At 38.2% G+C, this 14,079-nt stretch overlaps 1 protein-coding gene across 1 annotated transcript in view; it reads left to right on the plus strand.

Moving 5' to 3' along the window:
* MYO16 (myosin XVI) overlaps positions 1 to 14,079 on the plus strand; it is a 427,643-nt gene that overhangs the window by 185,336 nt on the left and 228,228 nt on the right. The window contains exon 16 of the mRNA XM_060128880.1: positions 8,984 to 9,131. Within this exon, the coding sequence (XP_059984863.1) occupies positions 8,984 to 9,131 (148 nt within the window). The remainder of the gene's footprint in view (positions 1 to 8,983; positions 9,132 to 14,079) is intronic.

Raw genomic sequence — 14,079 nt, forward strand, 5'->3', positions numbered from 1 at the left:
TGAAGGTTGCACGTCCGAGCCCCTTGCTACTCCAGGGGGACACGAAGATAACTAAGGACACTGTGTAATCTGGGAGCTTGTTAGAAATGCAACCTCCCATGCCCCACTGCAGACCTCAGGATTGGGACTTGAACGGTTCCTGGCAATTCCCTGGTGATTCAGACAAACGCTGAAGTTTGAGAGGGACGGTTCTAGCCCAACCCAAGTGAAGCCGGATGCTACGGCTTATGCACAGCTGACTCCGAGGAGATACAGCGTGTTCTTTTATGGGAAAAAATGGAATAATTTTATTTATTTATTTTTTTGTGGTTGTAAAGTTTATACTTTTTTTTTTAACTTTTTATTTTATATTGGTATGCGGTTGATTAACAACTCTGTAACAACCCAATAGAGGAAAGAATTTGAAAAAGAATAGATACATGTATATGTATAACTGAATCACTTTGTTGTACACCTGACACTGATACAGCTTGTTCTTGATTCAATATTCCCTTTACCAAGGCGAAGATAAGTGGCTTCTGACGGTCTTATCCATTCCTAATTTTGTTTACTTTCTCTTCTGGATAGAATTTAACATGTCCTCCTCAGGAGCGTTAATTTAGAAAATAATTTTACGCCGCGTAAAAGCAGGAGGCGACGGCTTACTTGTGGAGCCTTCTGTGAATCAGGCAGCCCCACGGAGCTCCAGCATAATCAGACCCACAGACACCTCTCACACGGCCTCTGCAAGCTGCACACTGTGACAGGGTGACAATAAATATTCAGACAGATGGATCTGAGGCACTTCCAGGTCCTGAAACGCCCTCTGGTTTGTGAAAGAGCTGTGAGCATCAGTGTGCTGCCCGCCTGGCACATGACTTCATTTTCAGATGAGGTCACGTGCACAGGTGTGGGGGCTTGGGGCTTAGCCATATCTTTTTGTGGGACACGATTCACCCCACGACAGAGAATAAGGAGAGATCTATTGTGTCCGTCTTTACTTTTCAAAATTATTCTCAGTCTAAGCAAACGTATCATCATCACCTCCAAAAACAGGCACTGTTAAAACACTTTAAGAAGCTGTACGTCAATGGGATATATCCTTTTCTGAAAGAAAAATTTTAAAAAGTATCAATATAAATTACTTTACATGTTTTTTAAAGACAGCTGAGTCCTTCAAATTAGTCCTGTGTAAAAGCCTTCTGAATTTTAAGTGTTCACTAAAATAGTAAACCAAATTGGACTAAGGTTTTTACACCTCAAATTAGGTAAAATATATGTAGGTTACAGGTTGATTTCATGCTTCATGGTAGTCTAGATTTTCTTAAATTATCAACATGTAAAATAGTTGTAAGGAGTTTATTGTACAGGGAATATTATATTACTACTTTTAAGGTTGATAGATGCTGTATATTTCCTTTATCGACATTATTGCTTATACTTTTATAATTTAATGCCAACTCCTTGATCAGGGATGCAACCACCAATTGTAACAAAGAAAATACAAGTCTCAGTTTTATGAAACATCAGCTACAGAAAGTCAGGATTGTTTCTTATTTTGAAGAAAGTTTAATTAATAAAGAACATTCTAACCTAGGCTTTCGGTCCAGGATTTTCTCCCATCTGATTACTTATTTAACAGTGTAATCTTTCTAAGTTCCCCAAGCCCCTGTTTCTAATGTGCTCCCCTGATTTCAGCTCTGTTGACTGTAGACCAAGTCGCCCCCCTTATTTCTTCCCCCGCACTTGTCAAAATCTGAAAACGCCCTTTCCCATTGGTCTGGTTGTTGTCTGTGACTCCTCTTAGGATACAGGTTTGCTGATGGCAGAGCGCTTGTCTGTCTGGGCGCACAGTAGGCCTGCGTTCAGTATCTGTTGGATTACAGACTGAGGAGTGGCACTGGGGAGCGATCGCAGCGAAGCAGCCCTCGTTCAGTTCAGGGAGGGGGCTGTGTAAACGCCTCGGGAACTCATTCATGCCAGCAAAGAACACCTATTATCGAGAGTCTCCAATAGTCAAGGAAAGTTATCAGCATTTAACTGTGGATTATTTTGTGTAAATAGAGCCGATTCTCTTCATAATGAGAGTGTGTGTGTGCTAAGGGTAGAACCATTATCTGCTTCCTGAGTGTGGAGACTGGCAAAACAAACGTGCTGAAGGGTCTACAAAAGTAGGAGGACCCAAAACCCATGTGTGGGAAGGGAAGAATAATTGGCTCCTTGTCTTTTCTGTGTCTTGAAGACACCCAGGCTTATTGAAGTGGAAATTGAAATTTACTAACAGTCAGAGATGTTTCCCAATAAATATGCCAAGGCTGTGTTATCTACTTGGGAAAGTTAAAACTTAGAGTGAACACAAAGAGATGGAAAATATATTAAGATGTTGGCATTTCATTTTTTCAAACCTTAATTTTAAATAGACAAACAAATAAATAGTTTTCATCTTCATTGATGTCATCGTCAACTATCCTTAGTATTATACTCTCGGTTCTTTGAAAAGTTTCAGAATGGCCATCATCAAAAAGTCTATAAATAATAAATGCTGGAGAGGGTGCGGAGAAAAGAGAACCCTCCTGCACTGTTGGTGGGAATGTAAATTGATACAGCCACTATGGAGAACAGTATGGAGGTTCCTTAAAAAACTAAAAATAGAATTAACATATGATCAAGCAATCCCACTCCTGGGTATGAATCCAGAAAAAAACATTGTTCAAAAGGATACATGCACCCCAATGTTCATTACAGCACTGTTTACAATAGCCAAGACATGGAAGCAGCCTAAATGTTCATAGACAGATGAATGGATAGAGAAGATGTGGTATATATACAATGGAATATTACTCAGCCATAAAAAAGAAACAATGCCATTGCAGCAACATGGATGGACCTAGAGGTGATCATACTAAGCGAAGTAAGTCAGACAGAGAAAGACAAATGTCATGATATCCCTTATATGTGGAATCTAAAAAAAATGATACAAATGAACTTATATACAAAGCAGAAATAGACCCACAGACATAAAAAACTAACATGGTTATCAAAGGGGAAGGGGGTGGATAAATTAGGAGTTTGGGATTATCATATACACACTACTGTATATAAAATAGATAACCAACAAGGACCTACTGTATAGCACATGGAATTATACTCAATATTTTGTAATAACCTGTAATAGAAAAGAATCAGAAAAAGAATATATATACATATATATATACAAAACTGAATCACTCTGCTGTACACCTGAAACTAACACAACATTGTAAACCAACTATACTTCAATTAAAAAAAAAGTGTCCGGGAATTCCCCGGCAGTCCAGTGGTCAGGACTCAATGCTTTCACTGCCGAGGGCCTGGGTTTGATCCCTGGTTGGGGAAGTATGATCCCGCAAGCCATGCGGTGTGGTCAGAAAATTTAAAAAATAATTTTTTTTATGTGAAAAAAATGAAATAAATTAAAAAGAATATTTCAGCGTGCTTTAATTGATTGCATCTCCTTTGAAGAACAGCATCTTTTAGTGCAAGCAGCCTGGGCTTTGGAGATAAGCCAGTTGGGTTTAAATGTGAAAAGGCCTGCAGCAGGATTTAAATGAGGCAAAGTTGGAAAAACACCTAGCACAGTGCCTGGTACACAGTAGGTACTTTAAATGGTGATTCCTCCTCTTGGGATCCGGGAAGCCTGGGATCTTTGTTTCTTTTTGTCCCCACTAACGGATGGGGAAAGTGAAGTTGAGAGGGACATGTAGATGCCAGTATCAGATTCAGGACCGGGGACCGGGCGTTTCTGGGAAGAGATCTTATTAGTCATATACTGATGACCACTTGGGTGGGCAGAGTGAGAGTGGGTGCTGGAAGTTTCTGGAAGCCAGTGGAAGGGCAGCTGGAGCACTTGACCTTCTTGAAGGAGAGGGAGGTTTATGTCTTCCACCTCCTTTCATCTTGAACGAAAATGGGTATAGCTCTATAAAATCCTTTCACTGCATATTATGTTACATATAATCTGCAAACATATATATTTTTTCAGTAGCGAAACTTTTTGGAAGACCTGCTCACATAGATTTCTGGAAAGATGGAGGATCACAGGTATACTTCCAGTCAAGAATATTTCTGACATAAAGTATTTTTTAAAATGTACAAGTCTTCAGAAATCAAGAAATTCGTAGAAACTTTCTGTGCATGGACACTTGCATGAATGAGTCAGAAACATTTTTAACTTCAAAACCTATCACTTTCCTTCCATTATTCCAGTTTCATTTTAAACACAACAGAAAGGCCTGCATTTTCCCCATTCAGAAGAATATTAGAGTCTCACAGAAATTTGAACTTTCGGTTGTTCTGAATTTTTGGTGGTTTTCTTCCATCTAAAATCTCCTTAAAGATGGACTTCTTAAAAAAAATCCTACTGATCAGAAATTCTTCTAATCCACAGCAATTTTATTCACTGCTGGAGATGAGCTAACTAGGATGATACCGTTTTTGAAAGATGAAAGGTATTGAAGTCACTCTATGATGTGGAATTTGATTAGTTCTGAATACTGCTTTAAATTAAGCTTGTGTGTTGGCTTGAACAAGTGGGCATAAGGTCAGTCTTTTCTCTGAGTATAGAAGCTTGATGGTCAGAAGGTCACCACTTGGCCCTCCATTTTCACCTGATACTCCGTTAGTTGGTGACCAGAAAATAACAGTGGGGACAGCTATGACAGTTTATTTCCTATGTGTACAGATTTTTAGAAATATTCTCTTGAGCAGTTAATTACTTCAGGGTTAATATTATCCATAACAAATGGAACATGTTTTCAGCATTTTGCTTAAGAAGGAAAAAGTAGGAAAGAAAATTGAATAATTAAGACCTCAATTTGAAATTACCTCCTGATTAAATACTCATGGAGAAATGGAAAAGAAACCACACCACCTCATTCTAATTTTGCCATCACCTTCGGGCTTTAATGCCACTAATTGAAGGGTTATTTTGAAAGAGTCTTTCTTTATGCACTTCTGATAACTTCTCTAGAAGGTGTCTAATGAGACAACCTTTCTTAATGAGGTTTATTAATTTTGAGATTTTTTTTAAGCACTGATCACCATTCTGACTGACTAAATTGACCACTTAAAAAATTTATAGGAATAAAGCACTGCGATAGTGGTTCCATTTGTTCAAGTAGATTTGCTATGTAAAAGCCAAATTGGGAGACCTCACATTTTTTGCTTTCAGAGGCTGGACTCTGGAATAATTAACAGTAGACTCATTACACAAAATTTGGTTTACAGTTCAAATGGAGGGAAAAATTAAATTGATTTTCCTTCCTAAAACTGCTATTTTTTTGATCCCCAAAATTATCGACCATGAGTTCTTACTTCAAAGTGGAAAACTATAGTAATTCACAGTTGCATTTAAAATTCAAGTACAGAACTGTTTACTGACCATTCATAGTGATAAGAATAAACCTAAGCTCAAATACAAAGAATACTCCAGAAACAGTAGGATTTTCAGCATGCCAAATATATGGTCCTAAGTTCTGATTAACATTAGACTCTGAATTTCCAGTCCTATCTTTGAAGCAAAACTGAGATTGTGATTCCCAAATTGCATACTTTCGTCATTTCTCACGTACTATGAACGAAATTTCAACATGTATTTACGATGTGGGTTATATTTTCTTTTGTAATGTTTAAAGGCAGAGGAGCAAATAGTGAATCCTTGATATGAGTCCTACGAATACGTGTGAGGTCACAATAAACCAGGAAGATGACTGGACACTATTCACGTTGTACCTGCATTACTTACAGACACATTCCTTATTTCCTCCCTGACTAGAATGTAAACTTTATTGTTGAAGGACCAGCATCATCATCTACCACTGCACTACAAACCACGATTTAGCTCCCTCTTATACTTCCAGTATATTAGGTCTTGAAAGCTTAGTACCATTCTGTATATTAAATTGTATCTTCATGAATTCACATAGTATTTGCCTTTGCTGCAGTGAGTTTCTTCCAGTGTTTCCAGCAGTGAGAGACCATTGTCTGTATCTCTTGTCCTAATAGTGCAGCGATAAAAACCTTCTGAGCTGTTTGACAGTAATACTTGCTAACGTCTACAGCAGAGCATTTAAAATCAATGTCTACTGATATATACCCGAGCATATACCTGCTCGGTATATAAAATTTGTACCTGCAAATTTTGAGACATTAATCAAGAAAATTCTAGTACTTATTTTGGTGGCTTTGTTATAGGCAAGGACATGTCTCGTTTCAGATTATATTTGTGCACAAAAGTATACGTTGGGTCAGGAACAAGGTAAGAATGTCCCCTCTCACCACTCTCTTTCAACATCATACTGGAAATCCTAGCTAATGTAATAAGAAAAAGAAAAAACAAAGGTACACATATTGGGAAGGAAGAAATCAAGCTGTCTTTGTTGATCTGATTTTAGAAATCCAGAAGAATCATCATCAACAGCAACAACAACAAAAAACTCCTGGAACTAATTAGTGATTGTAGCAAAGTTTCAGGGTATAAGGTTAATATACAAAAGTCAATCGCTTTCCTATATATCATCAATGAACAACTGGAATTTGAAATTAAAAACAGCACCATTTCCATTAGCACCAAAACAAAAATACTTAAGTATAAATTTAGCAACATATGCACATGATCCTCATAAGGAAAACTACAAAACATTGATGAAAGAAAGCAAAGAAGATCTGAATGGTGAGACACTCAATGTTCAACGGATAGGAAGGCTATGAAGACTCAGTATTGTTAAGATGTCCGTTCTTCCCAATTTGATCTATAGATTCAGTACAATTCCAATAAAAATCCCTGAGTTACTTTATGGATATCGACAGGAGGTTTGTATGGAGAGTTAAAAGTTCCAGAAGAGCCAGCACAACACTGAAAAAGAAGAACAACATTGGAGGACTGGCCCTACCCAACTTTAAGACTTACTGTAAAGCTACAGTAATCAAGACAGTGATTCAGTAGCACTGGTGAAAAAATAGACAAATAGGTCAATGGAACACCAATAGAGAGCCCAGAAATAGACCCACATAAACGTAGTCAACTAATCATTGACAAAGGAGCAAAGGCAATTCAATAAAGGATAGTCTTTTCCACTGATTTTGCTGGCAAAACAGAACATCCACAGGCAAAGAAACCCACGCATGTAGCACAAAGATATCATGAAAAATAGCTCAGTTAGATCATAAATCTAAATGTAAAAACAAAACTGTAAAACTTTTAAAAGAGAATAGAGGAGAAATTTTACGTGACTGTGGGTTTGGCAATGACTTTTTTAAAAAAAATAAATTTATTTATTTTATTCTTGGCTGCGTTGGGTCTTCGTTGCTGCGCGCGGGCTTTCTCTAGTTGGGGCGAGCAGGGGCTACTTTTTGTTGTGGTGCGCGGGCTTCTCACTGCGGTGGCTTCTCTTGCTGCGGAGCATGGGCTCTAGGCACGCGGGCTTCAGTAGTTGTGGCTCACGCCTCAGTAGTTGTGGCTCACGGGCTCTAGAGCACAGGCTCCGTAGTTGTGGCGCACGGGCTTAGTTGCCCCCGTGGCATGTGGGATCTTTCCGGACCAGGGCTCGAACCCCTGTCCCCTGCATTGGCAGGCGGATTCTTAACCACTGCGCCACCAGGGAAGCCTGGCAATAACTTTTCAGGTACAACACTAAAAGCACAATCCATGAAAGGAATAATTGATAATCTAAACTTCATTAAAATTCAAAATTTCTGTTCTGTGAAAGACACTGTGAAGAGAATGAAATGATGGGCCATAGGCTGGGAGAAAATATTTGCAAAAGACGTATTTGATAAAAAATTGTCTAAAATATATGGAGAACTCTTAATATTCAACAGTAAGAAAACAACTCAGTTTTAAACATGGGCAAAATATCTGCACGGACATCTTACCAAAGAAGACAGACAAATGGAAATGAGCACGTGAGAAGATGGTCCACGTTATACGTCATCTAGGAAATGCAGATTAAAGCAAGGATGAAATACCACTGCACGCCTGTTAGAATGGCTAAAATCCAAAACACCAACAGCACCAAGTGCTGGCAAGGATCTGGAGCAACAGGAATTCTGATTTATTGCTTATGGGAATGCAAAATGGTGCAGCCGCTTTGGAAGATAGTTTGGCAGCGTCTTACAAAGCTGATCATAGCCTTGCCATACGATCTGGGAATCACATTCCTTGACATTTACTCAACTGAGTTGAAAACCACATCTGCACGTAATGTAGACATAAATGTTTATAGCAGCTTTATTCATAATTGCAAAAACAGGAAGCAACCAAGGTGTTTTTTAATAGCTGAATGGATAAACAAACTGTAGTATATTCATGCAATGCAATAGTATTCACTAATAAAAAATGGGCTATAAAGCCATGAAAAGACCAAAAAGCAACTTTAAATACATATTATTAAGTGAAGGAAACCAATCTGAAAGGGGCACATACTGTGTGATTCCAGCTATATGACGTTCGGGAAAAGGCAAAACTATGGAGACAGTAGAAAGATCATTGGTTACCAGGGGTTGGGGGCGAGGGAGGGGTGAGTAGGTGGTTCACTGATTTTTAGGGCAGACTACTCTGTATGGTACTGTAATGGTGCACACATGACATGCAAATTTCTCAAACCCCATAGAACTGTACAACACCAAGAGCAAATGCCAGTGTAGACTACGGACTTTAGTTAATAATAGTGTATCAATATTGGTTCATTCATCTTAACATATGTACCACTCTAGCGCAAGATGTTAATAATAGTGTAAACAGCGTGTGAGGGAGGGGAGAGAGAGGGTATGTTGGAACTCAGTACTTTCTGCTTAATTTTTCTGGACTTAAAAAATTTCTCTAAAAATAAAGTCTGTTATTTTGTTTTTAAAAGCTCTGTGCTGGGAAAGAAGCTGCATTATTATTTCTTCTGATTAATCTGTGTCAATTTATGGAAATGAAACTCATAATGCCATTTGACAGAATCCCTTTTCTTTCCTTAACCAGCCAGAATTTATACATATATGCTAGAGAAATCCAGACTTGTTTCACAACCTCTTGGCCAGAGCAATTTTCTCATCTTCTCCTTGTTGATGGATGGGTTATCTGCTGAAGAGAAGTATGGACTCCACCTTAACAATTTATATGCCCATCGGTAAGTGATTATACATGTTCAGCCTGGTAGTTCTGCCTTCAAATTGTGGTTGCATTTTAGCGGTCTTAAATTTTCTTCTTATTTTTCAGAGAAGAAATGGTGACTTCTTTTAGGAGAATAGTTGGATATACTATTAGATTAGAACTATCTGTATAACAGGGCTGTTACCGTTTATTGAGTGTTTAGGTGAAGTTTTGTGTATTAACTTGTGTTTCTATTTTCCTAGTTCTCAGATCAGAATAAAAAATTAGCGCACATATAAACTTTTATATTCCTTTGCCGTATTTTGGATATAACATTAGCTATGCATTGCTAATTTTCAGTAGTCTTTTGAAAGAATGGGACATAATATTTGAGCAATTATGATTCATTAGTAACAGATGAGGTTACATAATGGCTTCAGATGAACAATACACATAAACTGGGGGGCTGATTTTCTGCAATGGAGGAGGAAAGTGTTTGTTAAAATGAGGATGCCTTGGTCACAGGAGGGCCGCGGAGGGGAGAATTCTTAAGACAGTGAGCTGAGGGGTGTCTTTGCAATGTGTGCATGTCCGCCGACTGCCTGATCCGGTGTGTCTTCCCACAAGGACTGGTCCAGATTTGGATAGGATGGGAGCGAGCCAATAAGGAGAGTAAAGCCCATTCAGAGGAGAAGTGGGTGAGAGATAGGACAGAGAGGGAGCTGGGTGTGCGGGTCCACACACAGCAGTGAATTCCTGGCAAAGCAGGGAGGAGCTGGACTCTGAGAGAGACGTGGATTTACTTCAGATGCCTATTGACACCTGATTTATTGTTTCCTGATTGTTTGTTATTGGATTCGAGAAGAATGGTGTGAGTGGTCATGATTTTATGAGAACTTTTGTGAGAGAAAATAAAGGATGCTTGGGGAGGCGGATCATGGCCTGAGGACCAATCATGTTGTTTGAGAGTTGAAGGTGGAGAGCTGATTGGACAAGTAGGTGGAGATGTCAAATGCAAGCTGAGAGACGGGGGATTTTCCAGGGGTGATGGGGTCTTAATGGAGTGGAACCCCTAGACCTGTCCGAGAAGGGACAGAACAATATCTGTGGTCGCCATTGTCTGGGTTGGCGGGGGGTGAATGATGTGGGGCGTGGGACCGGGGGAGGGGAATGAATTGGCCGTATTCGAAGTCACTGTTACATGATTAACAGCTCTTATTCAGTTTCTTTGAAAATATTACATCCAGCAGTATAGATACACTTTATCATGTCAAACAGGAGACATGAGGTAAGAAGGCCTCATCAAAATTGTTTTTTATTCAAAGTAAGAGACTATTTGGAGATTTACTGTCCCCCCAAAACAACAGAAATTCAGAAGAAGAAAACACCGATATCAAAGCGTGATTGCCCAGACGAAAGTGATTTAAAAATAGAAATTCTAAGCTACCAGAGCATTAGAAATGTTTTTTTTTTAATCCCTTCATTTCATGAAGGAGAAAATCAAACCCAGAACCATAAGGAGGTCTATACCGAAGTGAATATATTATACAACAGCAGTATTGAGAAACCCCATTACTTGGAATTCATTTTTTGTTTTTCTACATCGCACATCTCTAATGGGAGGAAAAGCCTCAGATTGGGGACCGTGGGGTAGGTGTTCAGGGCAGCCTGTGAGGAAGAAAAGTCTTGGAGTTTCGTGTTCCTGATCTTTCTTATTAGCAAAAGCTCAAAGCTGATAGCAGGCCATTGGCTTCGGTGCGTCCGCGCGTGTGTGTGAGTGCATGTACATGCGTGTGCCCGCGTGCACGTACATGCGTGTGCTTGGCATTGCAGACGCAGAGCCACTGAAGAACAAAAGGCAACAATCTAATCCAGCATTCAGAGAGACAATTCAGCTTCTTGGTCTGTGGCTTGGACCCCTCTTTTGAAGTGTGAGAGCGTGTAGGAGAAAACAAGCATTTCTTTATTGACCTCCATTCCAACATCCGTTTCTCTTTGCAAAAGAGGGTTTGGAATCACTTAGGCTATTTAGAAAGTCAAACGTCAGGGGTTGCTTTGTGAGAAGCTCCGACAGGAAAGAACTCAGAAAAATCATGAATAATTCAAGTCCCTTGAACAAAGAAGTTATTTTATTAAAATGAATTATAAATATCTAATGGGCACAAAACAGCATTCCTCAGTAAAAATGTACACCGCCACTCCAGATTCATAAGCCATATCCACTGGAACATTTGTACAATGAGAATTCCACAGACAAAATATTCTTTCATAATAAGACAAGCTGTTTTGCAAGTTATAACGCATTGTACATCCCAGTGTTTTTGTGATTTCTGTTATATAGATCTTCCAACAGTTACAGTATTCGTGGGTTTTCTCACTAGTACAGTGCTGGTCAGGCTTGAGGAGCTAATATTTGTATGATATTTGAATTTGGGTCGGGGTATCATCTTTGCTTAGTAATTACACATATTAGGTACCACAATTTTGGAAATTGGCTGGCTGGTTTACAATCAGTAGTATAAAGTTGAACTTGTTAGCCTTCTAACCTTTCACAAATTGATGATCCTTCTGAGTTTCCTCCTTGAAATCAGTATTCATAGGTAAAGTAGATCACTGTGCATATAAAAATATAAACATAAACAATATATAAATAAATCTGTATAAACATAATATAAATAAATATATAATATTGCTTATATATAAACAATATTATCATCACACCTACTTATCTGATTTTATTTAAAAGATGTTGATATGTCTATTAAATAGAGCAAATCAGCACGTAGATTACCATCTGGATATTCCTTTGCTTATTCAATACTTATTCCATAATATAGCTTGTCTTGAAATTTTGATGAAGTATGTTGAGTCTTAAAGCAAACGTTACAAAATTTTGCAAGCCTGCCTCCTTCAAATACATCTTTTCTTTATTACTACCAATTCATTACCCACATGAAACATAAAATAGGCATGGAGCAGGAATTGCGAGCTGAAGGCATATCCAATGTTTATCACGTGTCCTTACATGATTAGAACTCCAGAGAGAAGAAAGTATTGTTGTAACTAACGCTACTGTAATTAAAGCTACAAAAGTGTTTTGTTTTTCTTTTAACTTTGACTCTGTTTTTGGAGCTAAAAGTTTTCAAAGTCTCACATGAAAATTTATGCAGGTTTATTTCAGTGTTAAATGCACCTAAAAATACTTCCTTGTTTGTAAAATTGGAACAGTATCTAGAACAAGCAGATAGCACTCTTGCTTATGGAGTAGAAATGGTACAGATACAGACATCAGCTCCTACAGCTTAACTGAACGCAAACAATATTTATAACACTTTGCATAAAATCTTCCTGGACAGATTGTTGAAACAACGGCAACAAGAAAAATGTCTATAGGTCTCAACAAGAAAAACGTCTATAGGTCTCAACATTTTGAGCAGCGGCAGTAAGGGTGCATTGGTTGAGAATTCCCACTAGATGGCAAACTCTCCACAAAGTTAGACAGGAGCAAAAAAAAAAAAAAAACCCATCATTAAAGGTTTCTTTTTTATTTATGGTTCTTCCTATGATTTACTTTTTCTTTTTCCTGGCTGTTTGTTTTTCAAGTTTTATCTCAAAAAAATACTAACATTACATCTGGGCAATAAATGTCATTTATGTTTCTGGGAATTGAGATTTAATGAAAGTTAGAAATAGTCATTAATTGCTTATCTTCAACCTACTTTAAACAGCTTTTATGGATGTAGTCCCAGAACAGTTGGGCTCTGAAATACAAAGAAATTATTCCGAATCTCCCTTCATATTGAGTAATGATGGAAATGATTGTGGTGCTACATAAGAACATTCTCAGCAAAGGTCAGATTTTGAATTACAAGCTGAGAGCAAGCGATGTTTGACTCAGTGCATGACCTGTTTCTAACCTTGTGTGTTAGTGAAAGGAAACTCTGACTCACTGAGTACTTGAACTTGTAAGTGCTGCTGGGGTACACCTGTCGCAGTAGATGCTGCAGCAATGAACTCTCAACAAATGTTCAGTTTTTGCTGAGGCTTTATTACGTGCATTGAACTTCAGCTGAGAAAGACACATAATTTTTAAAAAGGTAAGGGTAAACTTAAGTATTCTTTGAGGATGATCTTGTGATATAATACAAGATTTACTCAGTACACATTTTAGGCATGCATCCTTGAAGGTGCTCCCAAGACAAAGATTTGAGACAGGAGGTATTATATGTTTTTTCTTTTTTAAAAAAATTTTTATTGAAATGTAGTTGATTTACAATATCATGTAGGCTTCAGGTATACAGCACAGCGATTCGGTTATACATGTATATATATTTTTTCACATTCTTTTCCCTTACAGGTTATTACATAATATTGAGTATAGAGATCACAGATATTTTCATTTCACACTCCGGTGATTATAGATGTCTCCAAATGTCACTTACACTCTCACTGCTTTAGATTTACAGTAGTTATGAGGCTTGTGGCTAGGTCTTGTTTTTGTTTGTTTGTTTGTTTTTGATTTAATTTTTTTTACAGCAGGTTCTTATTATTTATCTATTTTATACATATTAGTGTATGTATGCCAATCTGTAATCTATTTCTAACTGATTCTATTATTAATTATTATCTAAATGATAATCACAGTCGTAATGTATGCACCTTACGGAGCGCTTAGCATAGGCCGGTCCCTCTCCTAGTTTTCCCTTGTCTCGGCGAATCCTCGCCGGTAATTAAGCAGAAGGTGCAGGACCGCGTTCTCATTGGATGGCCCAGGACATGAGGATGGAGAGGCCAACCAGGGGCCCAGTTTGACTCTTGGCCATAACCCTGTATTGTCTCTGCAGCAACGTTGCCTATAAATAACACCAGCTGCCTTTGCACCTTTGCATCAAAGAGATTTGAAAGAAAATGAGAGGGGAAGCACCAGGTCAGCCTGTATGTGTGTTTTTATTTACAATCGGTTCAGCAAAACTAACTTAGGACAT

Source organism: Lagenorhynchus albirostris, chromosome 18 (genome assembly GCF_949774975.1).
Source record: "Lagenorhynchus albirostris chromosome 18, mLagAlb1.1, whole genome shotgun sequence".
NCBI lineage: Eukaryota > Metazoa > Chordata > Mammalia > Artiodactyla > Delphinidae > Lagenorhynchus > Lagenorhynchus albirostris.